Genomic DNA, 22953 nt, shown 5'->3' with positions numbered 1-22953 from the left:
GCTCAGATCACTATCCCATAATTAGAGTCCTCACTGAGTAGGGAGCCTGCTTCTCCCTCTCCCACTCCCCCTGCTTTTGTTCCCTCTCTTGCTGTGTCTGTCTTTGTCAAATAAATAAGTTAAATCTTTAAAAAAAAAATGAAAATACTATATTTAAAGTCCTTTTTTAGATAAGACATTTGTACCCCAGCTTCTTTATTAATAACTATTTGCCTTTTCAAAATTAAAACTTTGGAATGTTTGGGAAATAGAATAAACAGTTACACCTAACGCAAGTTTTTAACACAATGACTATCTCAGTGTTTGTATATTCCCTTCCAGAATTGGAGTACATATGCATGGATATTAACAATTGTAATCATAGTTAAACAGCTTTTAAATAGTTTTTATTGTGCCAAGTATTTTTCTGATTTGTACAAAACTGATACGTGTCATAAGTTTTAAATTTGGGGCTGATAATTTTGGTATCTAGGATACCATCCCTTCCAGTTTGTTGTTCTATCTCTCATTACTTCTCAGTCCCCTGGCAGGTTTTTTCTTTCTGTTTATTCTTTTAAGTGTTGCTGGTGTCCTTAGGATGCTGTTGCGACCCTCTTCTCACATTATTCATCATGCTAAGAATATGTAGATAGATGGTTCTGAGTGTCATCTGTATGCTCTCGGTGCTCAAACTTGTTACCGAGGCATCTCTCCTTAACATTCACACTTCTGTATCTCCCATAGCCAGTTAATTGCAAAATACTGCCACGTCTGTTTCTGTCAGTTTTACTTAAGCCTACCATCTCTTTAATGCCCATTCAGGACACAGTTCTTTCTTATGTGGAAATGCATAAACCTTCTAACTGGTCTTCATTATTTGAGTTTTCTAACATGGCTAACTGTACATGCTGTTCCTTTTACTTAGAATCCATTTGTGTGTAGACTTCTGTCCTTTTAGATTCTCCACCCAATTGTGGCACTTCCTTTAAAAAATATTCTTCCTGACCCTTGATCTTGATTATATTTCCCCAAAAAACCCTCTAAAATCTTGCTTTGTCTTAGCATTTATCACACCTCTAATCTTTCCTACACTCAACTGTATACTCAAATTCTAGTGTATGGCTTATTTGATGAAGTGTCCACATAACCAGCATCTGATAAATGTTTAAATACATTAAAATCCCCTTAGAATGTGGCATCATAAAATGTAGTAACTAGAAAGAATGTTAGAAATTATCGTATACAGTTAGAGGCAAGAATCAAATGTAGAAACCGTATAACCTCACTCTAAGTTAGTGTTCCCTGTGTATTTCATGATACTTAGATTTTGACTGCTATCCCTTACTAGTACAGACTGTATAGTTAATATATTAAATGTTTAATATGTGCCAGACACTAATGCATTATCTCACTGAATCCTCTTGTCTGGTCCTATTGTTCTTTTTGGAGAAGATGAATAACTTGTGTGAAGTTACATTATAAAAGGGATAGAGTTGGGACTCAAACCTGGGTATGATTCCAGAACCAAAGGCTTTTTATTTGATACCGCCTGTGAGTTTTTATCTTTCTGAGTCTAGAATTATAAATCTGAGTTGGAAGGGAATTTAGTGGTCATTTATTCCAGCCATTTGTCTCATTTTGTCTAATGTCTATAACACACCTTCTCAGTTGTTGTCTAGCCTATGAAAACCTCCAGTGATGTTTATCTTGGCATCCTGGTCTTCTTTTTATATTTCATATTTAAACCTTTTATAAATTCTTGATGTACAACAAGAATCTAAAATGTAGAACAGAAAAATCAGATGATTGCCATCACTGAAAGCATTCAAGTAAAGAAATCAGGTTCATGTAAAAATATAAGTTGCACTGCACATTCTGTCAACGTTAACTGAGAACATTCTGTAGTTCATTGTTTTCATAGCTGCTATAATCAAGAATGTGGGTTCCAGTTTGTGGCCAAAAGTTATTGGTGTTAATATAAATGCAGCTCTAAGAATGGCAAAGGAGACATTGCTTAATATCTTAGAGATCACAAGGATGTTTTTCCACTTTGTAATCATTGATTCTAGTGGTTATGCAAGAATTTCACAGGACTCCTGTATACTGTTCTGATCCAGCAATGTGTCAGAAGAGTAAAGTACTATACATCTGAATTTCTTCACATTCCTAGATCTAACCCACTTAGAACTTCCACTTGTTATGAGACATGCTCAAAGGCATGGTGATAAAAATTGTCTTCTTTATCTTACCTGACTAAACTAGTAAACCTTTGGTCTCTTTCCACCTTCAGGATAGCTTTTCTTCTCTTTAGATTCAATTCTAATTGTCCATAGAGAATGTTATCAAGCAATTGAGAGAACCCATAGATAGTTAGGATGTATGATTATACAATTAAGCCTTTCACTGGGTTCAGAAAATTATTTTCCCTAAATTCATAATTCTAATGTAAAAAGATCTTTGTCAAGGTTTTTATCCAAAAGGTAAGAGTCTTTAAAGTCTACTTTATTTTCCACAAGGTCTTCTCTGAGTTTTGTCATTCCTGTGATCTGTACATGAAACTGCTAAGTTTCACTGGCATAATTTTGTCAGAAGTAACCTGAAAGTCCATGGAATTCTAGCTATTCTATTCCTCAAATTTAAACCATTTTTCTACTTAGTTACTTCAGAAACTACTATACTTGCTTCCTCTTTAGTGAGTAACAACCAGATGCAAGGAATATCACAAGAAAAGGTTTATTGGCTTTTTATTTAAGCTGTCTCTGTCAAGGAGAGTAATTTTTAGGAGGCGTCCCATTTTTACTATGTTCCAAGGTTACTCTTTTCATTAATTTCTAATATCTAAATAGCTGGTTGATTTCTTAGTTCTTTCTCCTTGCATGGTTAGCCCACATAACATAAACTTATGCTGACTTACAAAATGTAATTAGATAACATTAAATACTATTTCATTCTATCTTTTTCTTTAACTAAATGTTTACTATCAACTTTATGCAAAGAGTTAGAATTAGTAGACCCTCTGGATGGACATAGTTCCTCCCTTTGCGGTTTAACTCAAAGGTGAAGAACATTGGGATGCCTGGGTGGCTCAGTTGGTTGAGCAGCTGCCTTCAGCTCGGGTCATGATCCCAGCGTCCTGGGATCGAGTCCCACATCGGGCTCCTTGCTCAGCAGGGAGCCTGCTTCTCCCTCTGCCTCTGCCTGCCATTCTGTCTGCCTGTGCTCGCTCTCTCCCCCCCCTCTCTCTGATAAATAAATAAAATCTTTTAAAAAAAAAAAGGTGAAGAACATTAAATAGAGACAACAAAACCAATTGTATATGAAAGAATCAAGAAAGGAAGAGAGCAGAGTGTGGGTGAAGCATTCCATTTCAGATGACAGTCTTAGCTTCAGAATCTAAGATGATTTAACAAATTTCAGGTCATGTTGTAAGTCTGGAATTCACCATAAATGATTTTATACAAATTGAGGTCTACAAATGATTGTAAAGTTCTGTTATTTACATACTTATTTTACAGTATTGTTATTACCTAGAAGAATTCAAGGACTTGGATCTACAACAAAGTGAGAAAAAGCAACTGAAAATCTACCTATTTGAGTGTAGTTCTGCTTGAGTGAAAAAACCATTTATAACCCTTTTAAGTTTTACAGTAGTGCTACTTTATACTTTCTTCATTATCTATACCAGAATCTCTTTTTGAATAAAGTAATTCTAAAGCAGTGATTCTGAACTTATAGTGTAGAAGCAAAGCAGTACTTGTCCCACTCTTTTGATTTGTTTTTAGTAATATTTAATTGTTGAAATTTCATGTAACACTAAAGGGAAATATAACACATATAACACATGGGAGATGTTTAGTTAAATACTTTCTTGGAAATTTTTAGTTGAAATAAATTCAATAATGTATTAGTGGCCTTTGGAAAAATTTCCCACTGTAAATTAAGGCTTTTTATTCTAAGCAGTCATTAATATTCAATCCACAGGAATGCTGTGCTTAATAAATATCGATGTAAGTTTAAATCTCAAGTCAAACAATTTTTATTAGCATATGTTTTGTGACTGCCTTAACATTTGACTAATTGAGTAGAAAGAAATCAAGTAAATTTAAGGCATAACTAGGATTATTTAATTCTTTGGGTGAGGTGTACATACAAAGACTGTTTCTTAATACTAATCATAACTGATTTTTATTTGTACCTCACTGCTTCATTTGCACTCTAAGATACACTAGGATACCAAGCCTTACTCAGTGTCAGTCTAAATTGATCCAGATAATAAAAGGAAGTATTTTTCTTATTTTGGTGTTTACTATGTAAAAAAAAATCATAATCATCACAGCAATCCTTTAGGGTAGGTATAACTATGATCCCATTTTACAGACAAGGAGACTGGTTTTAGTATGTTATGATCATCCCACTAGTAAGTAGTGAAGTTGGGATTTAAAACAAGCTTATCTAATTCTGAAGCCTGTGCTTTCTTTTTTTCCCCCCAGATAACTTGAGCTAGAGGGAGGGGTAGGACAGGGAGAGAGAGCATCTTAAAGCAGGTTCCACTGCCCAGCATGGGCTCCAGCTCAATCTCATGATCCTGAGATCATGACCTGAGCTGGAATCAAGAGTCAAGATGCTTAACTGACTAAGTCGTCCAGGCACCCCTGAAGCCTGTGCTCTTAAAACCACTTTATTATTCTTTGAGAATTTAGTCTTTTGCGTAAGCAACAGCTAAGAGGTAAGAGGTCTTGCTCCAGAATGAGAGAGAGAGCAAAAGCGAGTTAAGCAAGTGGTAGTAAGCTTGATAACCTAGACAGTTTGAACTCTTCTGGGCATATATTTTATATGCTAGAATATAACAATACTTTATATTTGTTGAAGATGAGCAATTTTTTTTGCTCAAACCCAAGCCAGTACAAAAATTTTTAAGTACCCCAATTGCAAAAACATGTACTGATTTATTACAAGTAAACTAGAACAGAGTTTTTCCCTGGTATGATATTCTCTTCCTTTTATTAAAGGGTGATCACTCTTCCTTTAGTCTAAACCAGAGTGAAACAACTCTCTCTTTAAAAACCTCATGATACTTCTGTTCTTCTGGGTTTATCCCTCTTCTGAAGCAGTTCTTTGGTAACCTTCTTTTTATTTATTACTGTTCCTGGACTTTGGGGACAGATTAGGAAGAGAGATAAGGTAATAAAGACTGGTTAATCACCTAGAAACAGAAGTTCAGTCTTGGTCACATAATCTTAAGGGTTAGCCTGATAAAATTTTACTTTGTCCATACAACTACGTATGCTTTTTTCTGTAAAGCTATTATGAATAATAATTCTATCTTCAAGGATTGGGGATAAGTGAAAAGATAATCTTTAGATGAACAAAATGGTCTCTGTGCTCTGCACTGGTATTTGGCATTTGGCATTCAAGAGGATTGTGTCATTTTCACTCATTTGGTTAGGCCTCATTGTGGAAATGGGATTGAAAGGATTTTTTTCAAGAACTGTTTAGTTGGGGGGAAAAAATAGTGTACAGAATGCTGGAGATAAGAGGCAGATGTGAGGCCATTCCGTGAAAGAAATAATTAACTTTCCCAAGAAGGGTAGTTTCTTCCTGATCCCATCTTCATTAACTCTTTCGAATGTTATTGTCCTCCATTGTTTTGGCCCCATGTGTCTTCTTTCTACTTAAGCAAGCTCATCTCACAGTTTTGCTTTACCCCCCGCCTTCCAGCAGCTCTCAGATCTAGACTTCTAGGCCAGAGATTACTCTAGAGTTCTAGATATCTATTTCCAGCAGTCTTCTTTCTATATTTCTCCACTAGAGTCTGCATGCCAGATGTCTCAAAATTCAACAGTCCTCCAAGTGAAACTTAAATTTCTCATTTTCTCACCTTTATTCTTAGGTTCTTCTTCCACTCCCTGCTCTCTGCACCCTAAAATCTAGCCACCTTCCTGTGACACATAAACCATCTCCACAATACTAATAACTTTATAAGCTAAAAAAAAAACTCTAGCCATCCTTGGTATTTTCTTTGTTGTAGGTGAGTCCCTTTTCCTTTATCATCCCTCTCATCTCTCATAGATTCTCTGCTGCTTCAATTGTACACACTATTTCATTTTTCTTTGCTTAATGCTTGTGACTAAGCATTTTGCAATGTCATGATAATATTCCCCCCTTCCTTGCCTGTTTAGGTAATTCCTTTTTTTAAACCTTTATTGAATTATTGAATGCTAGTATCTTTCCTTCTCACCAACCCCCATGCCTGCCACAGGTACATGCCCCCAAAAAGCCCACATTCGGGTTACACTAAGTTCTACAAAAGCCTTTGAAACTAAATGATGAAGGTAAAAAGCCCAGGGAGAGTAACTTGCCTCAGGACACAGCAAATCTGAGGTGAGGTCAAGCTGCAACATGTATTTGATAATTCCATATCTAGTGATCTCCCCACTGATGGGCATCATCTAACTTCATATTCTTCCAGCCAGTGTTCATTGAACGTTGGGCATTGTGCAGAGGAGACAGATGAGAATTTATCCTTTTTTATTAGTGTCATAGATAAATGTTCCTGAGATTTGGCTATATAGGAAATTAGAGGCAAAGTTTGCTCAGGATGCATGCCCTATTGCCTCTATAAAGGAATTTGAATAACCTAGATATATGAATTAGATATTAGGCAGCAAGAAGATATGACAAGTTTAGTTTGACTGAAAATGAGGAATAAGATTAAGAACTATTTCCCCAATTACTTGTTTTGAGTTTCGTTAAAATGCTAGCATTTTAACTGGGTGCCTGGGTGACTTAGTTGGTTGGGTGACTACCTTCAGCTCAGATCATGATCCTGGAGTCCCAGGTTCGAGTCCTGCATCAAGCTCCCGTCTCCATGGGAAGTCTGCTTCTCTCTCTGACCTTCTCCCCTTTCATGTTCTCTCTCATACTCTTCTTTCTCTCTCAAATGAATAAAATATTTAAAACAAAACACTAGTATTACCCATGTCCATTAGATACCAAGGACTGCTTTGGGAAAAGTCAGTTTTGTCATTAGGCATGGGAAATGGCTTTGGAGGTGTTCTAGTACAGGTAGCTTATGTTTAGCTGGAGAAAGAGGCCCTACAAGCAAAGGTATTAATTAGGACTCAAATTCCAACTATACAATTTGTGAATCCAGGCTTCTACAGCATTCTTTACTAGGTAGCTGCTGGCCCTATGTTAGGTTTTTTTATAGCACATAGAGTTTTGTCTGGTAGGAGATAGATGCAGCTCTTAAAACACAGCCTATGATAGATACGTGGTTAGAGCTATAATGGTAGTGTGTGGCATGACTTACTATACTACTTCTGGAAGGGTAGGAAAACTAGCCTTTACAGAAAAGAAAATATTTGAACTGAAACTTATGAAAGAATGGTAGAATTTCCAAAGAAATATTGAGAGAGAATAAACTACACAGAGTCTCGAGTTTAGGATATCCAGTTTAAAAGTTGTGAACAGGAATTTGGAATGGGAGGGAATAATGTAAATGTTGGCATTAGAAATAAATTAGTAAGCTAGTTCTGATTTTTTTTTCTTTTGACCCATTTTTATGTTATTTCTAAAGAATTCTGAATTACTTTTAGAAATGTTGGTTGGATTTTAAAACGATGTTAGGTGGATTTAGCTATATAAAAAGGTTGTTTTTATAATAGGCCCACTGCTGGGTGAAGTTAATTCAATGCTTCTTGTTGGTCTCTGAAATGAAATGCAAATCTTAAGAGTGTTGAGTTTTAGTTTTGATTTTCCTTGACATTCTTTTCTGTCGTGTTCTTTCTCCAGTTTCGTTCATTTTCACATACTTACACCATGAAAATTTCCTTAGGTGATGAAAGTGCTATTATTTCTTCATAGTCAAAAGGAAGGAATGCTGTTATTAACCTTTTGAAGGAGAATTATCTTTACTGCAAAATGACTGTTATACATAGTCCCTTCGCTGGCAGGCCTTTTGTTAATCTTTATCCTTTTCTTAGTACAGCTGAGGTCATTTGAACTCTTCTGTGTTTTTAATATCTTCATTCATATTAAGAATTTTTACTGAGTTTTTCTTTTTCTATTTAAATTTCCCATCTTTCTATGAAAGGTGGTCCTTCAAGTCAGTACTGAAAAACATAAACCTTTTGCTAGATTAATATATACTTTGTTAATTCTAATGTTTTTAGAAGTTGGTTAATCATCAGCTTCTATTTCAGCAGATAAAAAGAATGGTTTTAGAATATCTAGAATGAGTATATAAGATTACATCCACTTGATTCCCTTTCAGGATAGTTACATTATTTTTGTAAGGTATTCTGAGCTAGACATCAGTTGGCAACATTTAAAATCCTTTCTAATCTCTCTCTCCTTTTTTACTCTTAAGGTGCTAGTGTACATCTCAGTCTAGGTAATTGTCAATCATATACTGTTTTCCCAATCTCCAGGAAGTAAATTAAAGTAATAAGGACTGTAGTGGCAAATTTTTAATTTGGGCTTAAGCTCCTTGACACTCATCCTTCACTTTAGTCAGTAATGAATTATGCTATCATCAAATTATGTATTGCTGCTGTGTAAGTAGTACAATGCACTCTCTTTCAAGAGAGCCTCCTCTAAATGTAAGCACTCCAACATTCAGGAAAATGCCATTTTTCTCCTACCCCTTTCTCACACCCTTGCTTATTTCAGTCCTGACTTAAAGGAAGAAAATAACATTTTCATCCTGTCAAACCTTGCCTAATGTTAGTCTAATAAAAAATAACTAGCTGGTGCATACGTTTTTTTATATTTAAATATTTAACTTGAAATAAGAATATTAAACTAGTTTGTTTGGATTGTAATGGTAAAGTTGCTGCGCATATTTCGCTTTTGTAATCCTGCTCAGTTTTTCAAGACTGAATTCTTACTTCTTTCATCTTGAGTGTTTTAATAGAATTTTAGTTCAGCTAGTTTTTTTTTTTTTTTTAAAGATTTTATTTATTTATCAGAGAGAGAGAGAGGGAGAGAACAAGCACAGGCAGACAGAATGGCAGGCAGAGGCAGAGGGAGAAGCAGGCTCCCTGCCGAGCAAGGAGCCCGATGTGGGACTCAATCCCAGGACGCTGGGATCATGACCTGAGCCGAAAGCAGCTGGTTAACCAACTGAGCCACCCAGTCGTCCCAGTTCAGCTAGTTTTTAAATTGTTTCCTTAGAGTGACTCTCTGAGGAAAAAACTATCAGAATTTTACTGCCTAATACTTAAGTTAACTCCCTCAAGATATCCTCACTTGGAAATGTAAAGAAATCAAGAAAAAGAAGGTAAAGTTAGTATTAATCTTATCAATACCTTCTCTGGAATGCTTTTTTTTTTTTTTTTTAAGATTTTATTTATTTATTTGACAAACACAGATTACAAGTAGGCAGAGAGGGAGAAGCAGGCTTTCTGCTGAGCAGAGAGCCTGATGCAGGGCTTGATCCCAGGACTCTGGGATCATGACCTGAGCCGGAGGCAGAAGCTTTAACCCACTGAGCCACCCAGGCGCCCCTGGAATGCATTTTTAATGTAACATTTTTATTGTATAAAGTTATAGAGCCTGTTATCAAAGATGTTTATCACAGACTTTTTTTTTCTTACCAGAATAATTTTTAACAGAAATAGCTACATTAGGAGTTACAAACATTCCTTACATGATACTTTTTTAAGTGATTATAATTCACCCTAACCCAAAGAAGTAAATTTTACAAATCACAAATATTACTTATATTGTTATTTTGAATGTTAAACAAAGTGCCGATCTTCCAAAATGAAGTAGTTCCCAAGGAAAATGGAGTTGTTGGCTCCTCTTCCCCTCCTTTCTTACTTTTCTGTTTCCTGTCTGCCATTTGTTCTTAAGTTCACACTGTACAGGGTTTTATAACTCTTGTGAGTTATTTTCATTTTGGAATGTGGTTTTGTTTGGTTTTGGTTTTGGTTTGTTTTTTAGTATTCTTCAAAGTGCAGTGGAAGTATTCTATCTCTGTCCCCCATCTGCCTGACTTCTCAGGCAGATAACCACTTTCTTAGTTTGTATGTGTGTATTCTTCCAGTTTCTTTATGCGTATGCAAGCAAATACTGTTATCTGTATCACCCTCACACAGTGGCAATATACAGACATCTGCACCTTTACTTTTAAAGATCTTCAGGGTATATATTGTTCCCATCTCAGTACACAGAAAATCATCTTTGTGGGGTCTTTTTTTATAGATGGGTAGTATTCAGTTGAATAGATGGCTGTACCATGATTTATTTGATCAGTTCCCTGTTGATTACTAGAAATCTTGCTGTTATATAAACAGTGCTATAATGCGTAGCATTATAAATATATTATTTCCCATGTATGTAGAAATATAGGATAAATTCCCACATTTAGGATTGCTGAATCAAAGAGTAAATAAATAAGAGTGAGTGAGAATGTATGTATGTGTAAAACTGTGATATAACCAAATTGCTCTATATAATGGTTATACCGGTATACAGCTTGAATTAGCACCTTATGAGAAGGCCCATTTCCCACAGCCTTACTAACAGTGTATTACATTTTATAGTACGTGTGCCAGTCTGTTGAGGGAAATGGTATTACATTATAGTTTTAACCTGTATTTTTGTTATGAATGAGATCCTGGGGGTTTTTTTCATGTCTTTTGGATTATCCATGTGAAATCTACCCATTTTTCTCATAGGGGTTCTAATCTTAATAGGTTTCTAGAAATATTTTGTATTTTAGTGAAATTATTAAAGGAGTTTTTTTATTTTTCTATACTTTGAGGCATCTAGTTAAGCTTCTCCAAAGTATTACAGAAATTCTTCCTAAATGGACTTTATAAAAGGCCATTAATACAGATGATATGGTTGACTCTGGACAAAAGGGGTCTGAGGTAGGAGAGGGACTTTGTATTAATTGTATCTCTTTTTATGTACACTTTCTGTTTTAATTTTTTACCACGTGCATGTATCTTCTTTAACTTTTATTTTGAAATAACTATTGATTCATAAGAAGTTAAAAATAATAAATACATAGGGAGGCTTCATGTAGCCCTTCACCCAGTTGTATGTGTGTCTTGTCCCCTGTCCCCTTCCTGCAGTGGTAACCTCTTACATGGCTATAGGGAAAGATCCAAAGCCAGGAAATTAACATTGGTATAATCCATGCATGTATTCTTTTTTACTCTTTAAATACTCATTTCTGGCCAGGATTTTTACCTTAAATTAATTAGATGAATGTAAAATATGCTAAGAATATAATTGGTTTCTATAGATGAAAAAACAATTCACAGTCATTATGTAAATATTTAACTGGGTTTGTTTTTGTTTTTTATTTTTCTTTTGCGTATCATTGTAAGACTGGTTACTTGAGAAAATAATAATATGTAGTTTTGTGGGTAGCCATATTTACCTGCTTGCCTATCATGAATAATAGCTTTTATCATTCACCAAAAGAATCACTTATTTTGTGTTATTAATAAAAATCTTCATGGGGCTTTTTGTGAATTTAATCATGAAATTAAACATTTTTGTTTTTACATAGAGAACTTAAGGTCAGTAGTTAGAATACATAACATTTTTAGTTTTTAACTTAATTTACTGTTAACTTGGATTTTTTTTTTTTTTTTTTTGCTAAACACAGAAGTTTACCTTTGGTCGTAGAATAAGTTTACTGAATTGTATCTATTTTGGCTCTTTTTTAGAAGAACTATTAATTTGCTCTTAGATGTTAAACTGTAAATATTTTTAAAATTCCTCTTAAAGAAGAGATGTATTTTTTTTCTGTTTAACTTTTCTAGGCTTGCTGAGTTGTACATTCATTAGATTTATTTTTTTGCCATCAGTGACTTAATAGTTTCTTTCAGAAAACAAAATATGTATTTCTTAGAAAAAAGGCCAAATGTAGGGACGCCTGGGTAGCTCAGTTGGTTGAGTGTCCATCTCTTGATTTTGGCTCAGGACATGATTTCAGGATTGTGGGATCAAGCCCCATGTCTGCTTTGCACTGGGCAAGGAGTCTGCTCAAGATTGTCTCTCCCTCTCTCTCTCTCTCTCTCTGCCCCTCCCCCCAACTCTCTTTAAAATGAATAAGTAAATCTTTTTAAAAAAAAGAGGAAAGAAAAGAGGCCAAATGTTACCTAGGTTAGAATTAATCCATTTTAGTGGTAATTATGTTATTTTAGAGCTTATTGGCAAAGGGAAGGGTTAATGAAGGTTGTACATTATTTATCAGAAACAGTATGTGAATCCTGAAGTCTGGCCTCTAAGAAAGATTGTAGCTTCTTTTTTTGGAAAGGCTGTAGCTTCTACTTGTGAATTTATGAAAAATCATTTTTACCGTCTTTGGGTAAGGGGGCTTGAACATAAGTATATCAGATTTGCCAGCTCAGTCAAAGAAGTTCTTATTATCAAAGATTTGATTTTATAACTTGGGGAATTCCTGCAGTGGATTTTTAATTGTGATTTTTGACTCAATACAGAAAGTTAGAAGGGTCTTTTGGCAAGAGAAGGTAATTTTTTAAATATTCTGCATATAGATACATAAAATTTATTTAAAATATCTTCAGCTTCCTAACAAACCAGAAGAACAGTTCTTAGTTCTTAGCAAATAGGTAAACTGTATTGGCTGTCTAAAGATCACAGAGCCTCTTCCAAGAAGTTACCTCCCTTGTTCTTAGAGCTCAACATCGTCTAGGAATGTGCTAGATAAGATAAATGGTGTATTAGGCACTTAATTTAATTTTGGATCCATGCTGTGGTTTCACAAATGACATTTGGTACATAGTTAAAGGACTCTTCATAATATACATAAGTCTGCATTTCTAGTTGCTTATTGCTTTCACGCAGTCTTACTGTTAAGGTAGAAAAAGCCTGTGTTTTGCCATTAAGTCTAGGTTTCAGTACTGTTTCTAGCATTATACTTTGAGTCAGTTACTTGGCTTCAGTTTCCTCAACTATAAGAGGAGATTGTTTCTCAAGCTTGCAGTAAGAACTCACTAAAGTAATATGTACCTGCAAAAGTGGGCAATCATTTAATTGTTCTGTTCTTCTACCTTGTTGCTTTACTGATTAGCATTTGTGCTAAGGGCAGAACAGAAGACAAAATAGTCAAAATGTAAGAGAAGAAATTTGCTCTCTTTTTATTTTAAATAAGTAGCCTTGATGCCTCTGTCCACATTAATGAAGATTTTAAAAAGTTGATTTCTCATAAAGGGTTTTTTGTTTGTTTGTTTGTTTGTTTTTAAAGTGAGATCAAGTTAGCCTAACCTCACTTTCATGGATTTTGATTTTTAGAGAGGAGAGACTGGAGATGTTATGTACAAAGTCCTTGAGCTGAGAGCATGAATGAAACAGTCTTTTAAGAAAGATGAAAATGTAGGAATTTCTGAAGCCAGAGGTTCATATCTGGTCTCTTCTCAGTGAAGTTGCCAAGTGATCTGTTGAGATAAGAGGAAGGAAGGTCTGGGAAGAAAAACTGTGGTGTGGAGAGGCAGTTGGGGTAGATTTTTAAATGAACATCATTGAAAGCCAGGCTATCTTTATGTACCTTTGATTCATTGAGTTTTATTTTTCCTGTGGATTTGATTGTAATTTACTTTATTTAAACACTAAATCCTGATGCCTGGCTGGCTCAGTCAGTGGTGTGTATGACTCTTGATTTCGGGGTTGTGAGTTTGAGCCCTATGATGGGTGTAGAGATTACTTAAAAAAAAAAAAAAATCTAAAAGGAAACCATTAAATTCAAGCTCATTTGGTTCTTAACTAATTCTAGTTTAAAAAAAAAAAACAAACTCATCATATAAAAGGTAACACTATAGCTCTGCTTGTCTTTTTTCCCCACAGTTCTATATTTCTGTCCGTTTCCTCCATACCCACAATTTTTAATTCATGTAGTAAATACTAATCATGGTATGTTTTTATTCTAAAAGAGTGACCCATATCAAGCAGAATGTTTCATTTTTTAAATTATCCCTTGCCTTTATACAGCATTTAGAGTTTACCAGAATAGTTACAGAGTGCTAGGAACTAAAGTTTAGAACTTAAGTTAACATCAAGTTATAGGGTAGTGAATGCAATTGTAAAAAAGAAAACAAGGTATAAATCTTTACCATTAGGTCAAGGAAGCAAATAAAGGAAAATTTTTCATTCTGCTTCAGTTCATCGTTCTCATTTCTAAGAATGTGAAACCCAAACCACTATGTTGACTTTGAATACAATAGAAAACAACTTGTTACCCTCATTGAAATAATATTCTTAAACTATGTTCAAGGATCCTGAAATAGCATACCCTCTTACTTATTTAAGACTGCCAGATTGATACCTTTATTATAAATTGCTTTCTCGATCTTTAGTTTCTATTACAGTCACCTGGAGGAGTTACTAATAGATTTCCAGGGTCCCACCTCAAGAGTAGGTAATTCAGTAGGTCTGGGGTGGACCCAAATGTTTACATTTCTAACAAGTCCCAAGGTGATGCTGATACTGCTGGTTTAGTGATCATACTTTGAGAACTATGAATTTATTCAAACTCAAAATATTTTAATGGATTTCTAATATAAACTAGTGTTTTTGTTTATTTGTTTGTTTTTCAGATCAAATTGCTGTCATATTGACTCTTCTGACTCTTTCAGTATGCTGTTGAGCTCTTACTTGCCAAGGACTGTGTTCACTTCTTCACAGAGGGGGAGATAAGGAACCTCTCTCTCAAGGAACTCAGTCTAATAGAGTTAACCATAGTAGTAGTAGTATTTAAACTCATTTAATCCTCACAGGAGTTTTATGAATTGGGGTATATAACCCTAATTTTAGATGAAAACCTGAGGTCTAGAAAGGTTAAATAGTTTTCCAGAATTCATGCAGTGAGTATGTGGAGGAGCTGGAATTGCTTTTCTCCTTTCCTGGTTATGCAGTATAAAAAGTTTGTGAAGGTTAGTGAACCACAGGAGAGATAGAATAACCGGTTCTACCTTAGGAAATCAGAAGACATTACAGAAGACGTGGCACTGGAGCCATCTTAAGGAACAAGTAAAAGCCAGATGAACTGGAACCATGAGCATTTGCAGCTGAGGGAGCTGGTCTGCAAAGCCATGGAAACCTGAGACAATCTATGTTTAACAGACTAAACAGTTAATGTAGGACACACAATAATGTAATAACACAACAGGCTAGGTGGAATGTGAGAAGAAAGGAGACCATAGATGGCAGGGGTCAAAGTCATGAAGGGTAAAAAGTTTTGTATTCTGGGTTAAGAAGTTTTTAAAAAATAGGATGAAGTTTTTTTATTCTTTCCTCTTAGAGCTTTTATCTTTGTAAGCCATTGGTTCTCAAAGTATGATCTGTCAGGTGGCAGAATCAGCATCTTGGGAAATGTGTTAGAAATGCAAATTCCTGGGCCCCACCCCATACCTTCTAAATCAGAAACCCAGAGGCGAAACCCAGCCGTCTGTTTTTAGAAGACCTCTAGATGACTGCATGGTACATACTAAAGTTTGAGAACTACTGCCATAGGTTATATAGAATTGTTTAAAAACAGCCTTCAGACTTGCCAGAAATCACTGTGGTGATAGTAATTATATCTGACTGATTTAATTGTTTAAGCACAATGCTTAATAAAATTGGGTTATTAATACTATTTAAGGGACACATATCTTCAGTATGATCCATTTATACTTTGCAGATCTATTCCTGCATTGCTGTAAAAGAGGTCTGAGTCAGGATTAAAGTTTATTATATCAGCAAAGAATAGGGTACTGATTAATGTTCCTTAGCCTAAGGGAATGGTTTGGAAACTTAACTAATCTTATTTTAATCATAAAAAACCCTTTTTAAGGGTTAGGGGGCTTTGTTTTAGTTGCTTGTTAATATATAAAACTGGTGTTTAGCATTTAAGGTGTTCTGTTTAAAACAGATGTGTTCAAAGAGTTTAATGTATTTACATCAAGAAATGACTAAAACTAATTCACTTTTTCCTTATTGACATAGAAATAAAAAATACTGAGAGTATAATATAGGATGGTCAAACAAACTCTGAATGCCTGACACTGTCTTTTTGCAAATTGCAGCCAATATTTGGTGAACATATTCACGTGGTGTCTGAACTGAACTTTACACCAAAGCCTTATGGTTTATATGGTTGTTCTACAGTTTATAGTTACACGTAGCCATACTTTGTTTTACACACCTCTACAGCTGTTTAAAGCCTAACATATATAATAAGTATGTATTAACAATCTGTATATCCTTTCTAGTTACTTGGTATATAAAATCTGTTTGCATCTTAGAAATAGCAGCAAGAAGTAAAGGTAGTAATTAATGTGACTAATGCTCACATAAACAAGCTTGTGTCCTCTGTGTATTGATTCAAGGATTTAAAAGTAAGAAATCCACTAAGGCATTATCCCTTCATTTTACACGAGGAAACTGGTCTTAAATACTTGATCTGCTGATGGTCACACAGTGAGTAGTGAGTAGCAGAACCAGGATTATAACCAGATCTACTTAGATTACAGTATAAAAGCATCACTACATAAGACAGGATATTCCTACCCCTCAATATTACAGTCTGAGAAAAAAAAAAAAAAAAATATTACAGTCTGAGGCCCTGCATCATCTAAAGTAGAATAGTCTTCAAATCTATTAGCATCTAAGTTTTCTTAGAATATACTTTATGGAAGAGTATTTTGCAGTTTTATATCAGTTATTTAAAGACCTCTTTTTGTATTGATAAAGTAGATTAAAATTGTCAGGTTTGTCTTTACAAGAAAATCTAATAACTATTCAAAATTTACAAAAATACCAAGAAAAGGATATAGATATTCGTTATTCTTACTATTTAAGAGGACAATTAATGAACGTTTGGTTATTATCATACAGATGCTAAGGTGATAGTTGAACTTTGGATATACTTACTAGCTAGACTGCTTCCAAATATTTCCAGGAAAAACTGGTCCAAACCACATACCTTTGTAGGTGATATTTGCCAGTAACCCACACTGAGAGTATGAAGATTTGCCAGAATGTTGAGATTGGTGTTAACCAACCCTGCCAGTATCATTTGCCCAAAGGCCCTTTAGAAGCTGGTTCTAGAAATGTTTAACCCAGAAGTAAAATCTATAGAAGGAAAGTAAGTCATCATCTGAATTTTAATGCAGTAAGTGACCACTGGAATTTCCACATGAAAGTCAATTAGTAAATGGTAAATGAAGAAGTTTAAAAGATGGGGAAGAGTATACTGGTCATTCAAAAGGTATCTCTAAAAGTTCACAGAGTTAAAAGCTCCTGAATAGAACTGGGAGTTGTTTTTAAAACATATGTATGGGGCACCTGGGTGGCTCAGTGGGTTAGGCCGCTGCCTTCGGCTCAGGTCATGATCTCAGGGTCGTGGGATCAAGTCCCGCATCGGGCTCTCTGCTCAGCAGGGAGCCTGCTTCTCTCTCTCTGCCTGCCTCTCCGTCTACTTGTGATTTCTCTCTGTCAAATAAATAAATAAAATCTTTAAAAAAAAATAAAAAATAAAAATAAAAATAAAAAAAATAAAACATATGTATGTCATAAGGAAATTAGAAATGGGAGCCACAAAGGATTTTTGGAAGTCATCTGTTAACAGAAATCCCTTATTTTTAAAATGAGAGCTTTGAGTATACTGAAATTATAAAAACAGGCTTTAATAAGCTATTTTAATTTACTATTTTTGATTTTAAGTAAAACAAATGTTTTTAATTATTTTAAGAGTTGGAAAGAATTTTACATTTTTAGAATAATTTAATGAAATATTCTAATTTTTTCCAGTGCATCTGGGGGAGGTGGTGTAGCCATTGACAACAAAATAGAACAAGCAATGGTAAGTAAAAGTTTATAGTTCTCTCATTTCATAGGTTGTTGGTTTTAAGCAGTTGGTTTTTATCAATTCTTAAAAAACACCTAATTTCTTTACACAAGATAACCAAAGTATATTTTTTGATAATCAGATTTAGTTATAGATGCTAGAACATTGAGAATTTTTAGTCTGGAAATACCAGTGGAGTTAATATTTCCCCCCATTTGAACATCTCACATTTCATGCATTACCATTGATAAATCAGGGCCATTTTGAGGGGCGTACATAATCAGAATGCATTATGTGCCTTCAAATATTTCAGCATTAACAATAGTTTATAATCAAAGAGTATTAAAATGAAGACTTTTTAGCTGGAAGCCTTCCTTTTTATAAATGCTGTTTTAGTCAGCTCTAATAAATGGAACTTGTTGAATCTGTTTCTGATTTCTGCTAAACTATCAATTTTTTTGTTCCCTTGAATGTACTCTGTTCACATTATATAAAGTATTTTGATTGAGGCTTATTAAAACTGTGGACTATAAGTAAGGACTGTGTTAGTCTCAAACAACTTTTCTTTAAAGTTTTAGAGTTGGAAATTGTAGGTTGCTTTATCTCTTAAAGAAATGCTATAACTAGTTTAATATTAATTTAATATCCTTTGCTCTCTTGGTCTAACCTCTAAGCTTGTGATTTTAAACTTTTTTTTTCTAATTCTAAGCTTCTAATTGACAATTTAAGGAACCTAGTATTTTAGGAAATCACTCTGGACTTTGAAAGGAAATCCTGGGCTTGCTGCCTAGTTGGAAACGGGATTTTTTTCCATCCTCTCTCCCTTAGGGTCAGTCAAGATACAGTAGAAACTTAAAGCAAGAAGAGCAGGAAAACCAATATAAAAATGCTTCGTATTTAAGAAGGACCCAGATAGGCCAGAACCAGATAGCAACACCTTTCTCTTTTCACTCTTTTTGACATTACTAATTTTGTTTTTCACAGGATCTGGTGAAAAGCCATTTGATGTATGCAGTAAGAGAAGAAGTGGAAGTTCTAAAGGAACAAATAAAAGAATTGGTTGAAAGAAACTCTTTACTTGAACGAGAAAATGCACTGTTAAAATCTCTTTCCAACAATGATCAATTATCCCAGCTCCCAGCCCAACAGGCCAATCCTGGTAGCACTTCTCAACAGCAAGCAGTGATAGCACAGCCTCCGCAGCCAGCGCAACCTCCACAGCAGCCGAATGTCTCCTCAGCATAAAGCTTTCTTGCCTCATTAAGAAAAAAACTGAAAGCAATCTATCCTTGTGTGCCACTGGTATTCTTTCCACTTTATACGAAAGCAAGTAGCCATGCTTCGGTTGTGTGTTTGGCCTTTTCAGTATTAGACAATCATTCTACAGGAGCTTTTCCTCCCTTTGAGATGTCATGCAGCGCTGTTGGTGTCCCGTTTTATGTCATCAGTACACGAGGAGTATAATAGATGGGGTTTATTAAAGCAAGCAAAGTCTGCATTTTACCTGGTGCGCATGAGTGGGGTCTTTTAAGAGCTTTGGTGGCTCTCGTTTTTCCTGTCATCCATGGATTTACCCTGAGCCTTCCTATCACATTCTAAATAACAGTTCATCTAAAGAGCCACTTTTCTTTCAATACCAGTAACATTTGCCTACGTAAGTTTTCATTTATTTGTGTTTTATTTATTACAGGGCTGCTATTTTCATAATGTACATGAACAATGTCACAGAACTTTTTTAATTTTTTTTTGAATAATTATAAGTGTCAGTAAAGAATTTGAAAGACAGGATTGCATTTAATAGATAAAACGTTTAGGCAATAATTGAACAAAAGAATCCTGGCATATTTCTAACACTAATGGCAATTTACCTTCGGTATTTATTTTCAGTAGTAAAGACCCAGCTTGAATGTAAATTTTGTATAGTGTAAGTATGAAGAACATAGTGCAACTGTACAGGTAGTCACCAGTTATTGTGATATAATAAATAATTGGGCTATTTTGATGAAGAAAACTTTGTTCATTTGTTTCTACTTTCTAATAGAGAAATTGCCACGATTCCTCTGCTTTTTGACATTTCGTATGACTTTCTTTTTTCGGGTGGGAATAAAAAGCTGTGAAATTGTTCAACCTACTTTGTAACCAAAGAAGCAAAGCTGTGTAATGGAGTTTTTTTTTATAATGCACATTCTTTATGTATTTTTATTTAGTGTTTTCTCGGTCACAATTTTCTTTGCTGTCTAGCATGATCTGCATGACCTATAATCTTTGAACCACTTTCGTACCTCATGTTTTTATCCAGCACTCTTATTGTAATATGTACTAGTCTGTGAACAATGTCAAATAAAAAAGAACGAACAGGTAGTATGGTGGAGCTGAGCTAGTGTACTATACACTAGTTGTAAAAAAAAAAAAAAAAAATGAAGTGAGCCATCTTTTGTTCATTTAAAATGGTGTTTTGAATTTCGTATGCAGAAAACGTTTTGTTACATTGCAGATTTTAATGTATTTAATAAATGCAACATGCAGATTAAGTGCAGTGTATACTGAGTATTTAAATTAAAATGTACATTTCATAAATACAGTTTCAAGAGAAAGCATCATTTTGTGTATACTAACACATTAAGTGTATGTCAGAAATTGATGTATAAATATATATTTTAACACATTTTCTGAAATTAAACTGCAGTTTTGTTGAAATATTTGGCTCTATATGTGTTCAAAATTTAATTTGACTAGATTTGTATTTTCACAGTTCAAGATATTCCTTAAATGAAAACCTGTGTTATTAATGACTTAATGATAGTTCTTAAATTTTCAAAGTAAAATAATTTAAAGGATGCAAGAATGGTGAGCAATATTTGTACTCAAGATTCATATTATGTCAGTGACATTTAAGTAAAATCCTTGTCTACCAAAACTTTTACTTGAATTCAGAAAGGTGCCTGTAGAAAATTAACATGCTTTGTGTCGATAGCCAGCTAGTTAATCAGGAGTTAACAAGAACAAATAGTTAGCTCTCTGTGTTGTGAGAAGAGGATAAATAAGTGTTCTTTACTATTTAAAATTAAAACTTCATTAGATTTAGCCTAAATGCATAAATTGGGGTGTATGTGGGATCACTAAATATTTTATATTGCAGTTGTTCTGGAAGATACATTGAATAGAAACAAAATTTTAATAACACTAGAAGTAACTAAGGAACTAATGACATACGATTGAAGCAGCAGTCCTATAGATGTGGAGTGAGATTTTAAATAGAGTCACCCACAGATAAGTTAGAAAATGAAATTTTCATGTTGGAAATGTTAACTAGAAGGCTCACCAGGTATGCCACTTAAATGTAAATAAACAGTGTGATATTTAATACAGGCAAAGAAAAATTAGTATTAGGAAAGGTTGGGATTTTTGTGAAAATATCAATTTTGGTTATTGGGATAGAAAAACACTTTATAAAGTAATCACGAAATGATTGATAATGTTAATTTTAAATGGTAACTAAGAACAATTTTTACTACTACGTTTTAAAAAGACCACCAGGACAGAAAACATGGGTAGTTCGCAGAAGAAATAAATGGCAGTTTCTCAAGTTTCAGCCTCTAGTAACCTTAGAAATGCATATTAATAGTTAACAAATTATCATTTGTCTTTTAAATAGCAGGACCTAATGTAGAAAAGGCAAGCTTTCTTGCATACTTCTAGAAAGTAATTTGGCAATATGTATCAAGAGCCTTAAATATTAATAAACTTTTCAGTTTAATAATAGAAGAAGATAACTCATGGTGCAGTGTTCAAAAAATACAAAATTACCATAGAGCTTGTACTTTGCTCTCCCATCTCCCCCACTTCCCTGTGGATCTCCCTTCCCAGTATCTACCCCTGAAAACAGCTGTGAAAGGAAGTCTTCACGTCCAAACTTACTCTCCTGAGGCATGCCCCCAACCCAAAGTCAGGGACAGACTTAGAGGTCCAAAAGCTTAAAGTTCTTCAGAATCAGATACACTTTGGGGAACATCAGTCATTTTCCCAAGTGGTTAGTTTGCTTAGAAATCTAAGTAAATTTAAGTGTGACCCCAGGAGATTTAAGGTCTCTTGCTCCACATAATTGGAATATCTATTGAGATGCCAATTTGGGGGCACCATCTAATAGAAATGCCATCTATAATTCTCTCAGTGTAATGCTCATAGACCAAGGTGCCGTGTAAATTTTCTGTTGGGTTTACTCTAGCCAACCGGAAAATCATAGGTGAAAATTTTTGTTTTTGGTAATGGCAATGTGTCTACAATACATACCTAATTTTCCCTAAAGAAAATGAGATTTTGCGGCTTGCTATATCCCCTCCCCCAAAAAAAGGGTTATGAGATATTAAGTATGTAGTTATTTGCTGTATGTTCAAAATAACTGAATATTTCCAATTCTGTTATACTATGAGTTAAGTAGAAGTATTAAAACAGACTGCTTTACCATCAAGTCCCCAGAGAGGGGTAATCATAACTGCTTTTATTCACAAAGAATTGTCACAGGTAAGAGATTGTGATGTCTCCAAGTTACAAACTCTATAGTCACTCCTAGACCTTTTTAAAAAGAGCCAGGGGAAGTCCTTAGAATTAGAGTAACAAAAATACCTGTTCTTCATGGGAACTTACCTCTGTAGAACCAGAAATAACTTACCAGTTGATTTGGGGGGAATAAATTTTCAAGATGATCTGAAATCACGAGTTTTTTTTTTTTGTTTTTTTTTTAAGGGAGGTTCAGTGGTAGGCACTTTGTGACATGACTCAGTTCTCTTCAGTAATTTTGTTAAAAGGACAACCCCCAGCTCTAAAGATTCAGTTCGAGTGCATAGATAAACCCACATTACAGTGCAATAATAAAAACAGTCAAGGATGGTTTTGTTAAGAAGATGCCCTCAAAAAGGTGACACCTGGTAAGAAAAAGTGCTCAAAAGCTTAGAGGAGAGCATAAACTAAGCTCTTTGGATAGCCACAGAATTGTTTCCCAGGAGACAAACAGGCAAACTGACTCATCCACCTTAGTAGGTTGGCATCTAGAGCAAAAATAATTTATCGAATAATTTTAGGCAGTGGGATTGTGATCAGAAAAATGTTTTAGAAAAATTAATCGTTCTAGTTATCAATGATGGACCGTAGATGGGTAGCTGAAA

The 22953-nt window shown here is 34.5% G+C and overlaps 1 protein-coding gene across 2 annotated transcripts in view; it reads left to right on the top strand.

The window, feature by feature from the left end:
* The window catches only part of TSC22D2 (TSC22 domain family member 2), a 48915-nt gene extending 28593 nt beyond the window's left edge, over nt 1–20322 (top strand). For both annotated transcript variants that reach the window (XM_059391740.1, XM_059391738.1), the window contains 2 exons: nt 17755–17806; nt 18776–20322. In XM_059391740.1, coding sequence (XP_059247723.1) covers nt 17755–17806; nt 18776–19036 — 313 coding nt within the window. In that variant the 3' untranslated portion in view covers nt 19037–20322. The remainder of the gene's footprint in view (nt 1–17754; nt 17807–18775) is intronic.
* The last annotated feature ends 2631 nt before the right edge of the window (nt 20323–22953 follow it).

The sequence above is a fragment of the Mustela nigripes genome, chromosome 2, assembly GCF_022355385.1.
Source record: "Mustela nigripes isolate SB6536 chromosome 2, MUSNIG.SB6536, whole genome shotgun sequence".
Classification (NCBI taxonomy): domain Eukaryota; kingdom Metazoa; phylum Chordata; class Mammalia; order Carnivora; family Mustelidae; genus Mustela; species Mustela nigripes.
Note: the sequence above shows the minus strand (reverse complement) of the source record. Positions and strands in the feature narration are given on the sequence as shown.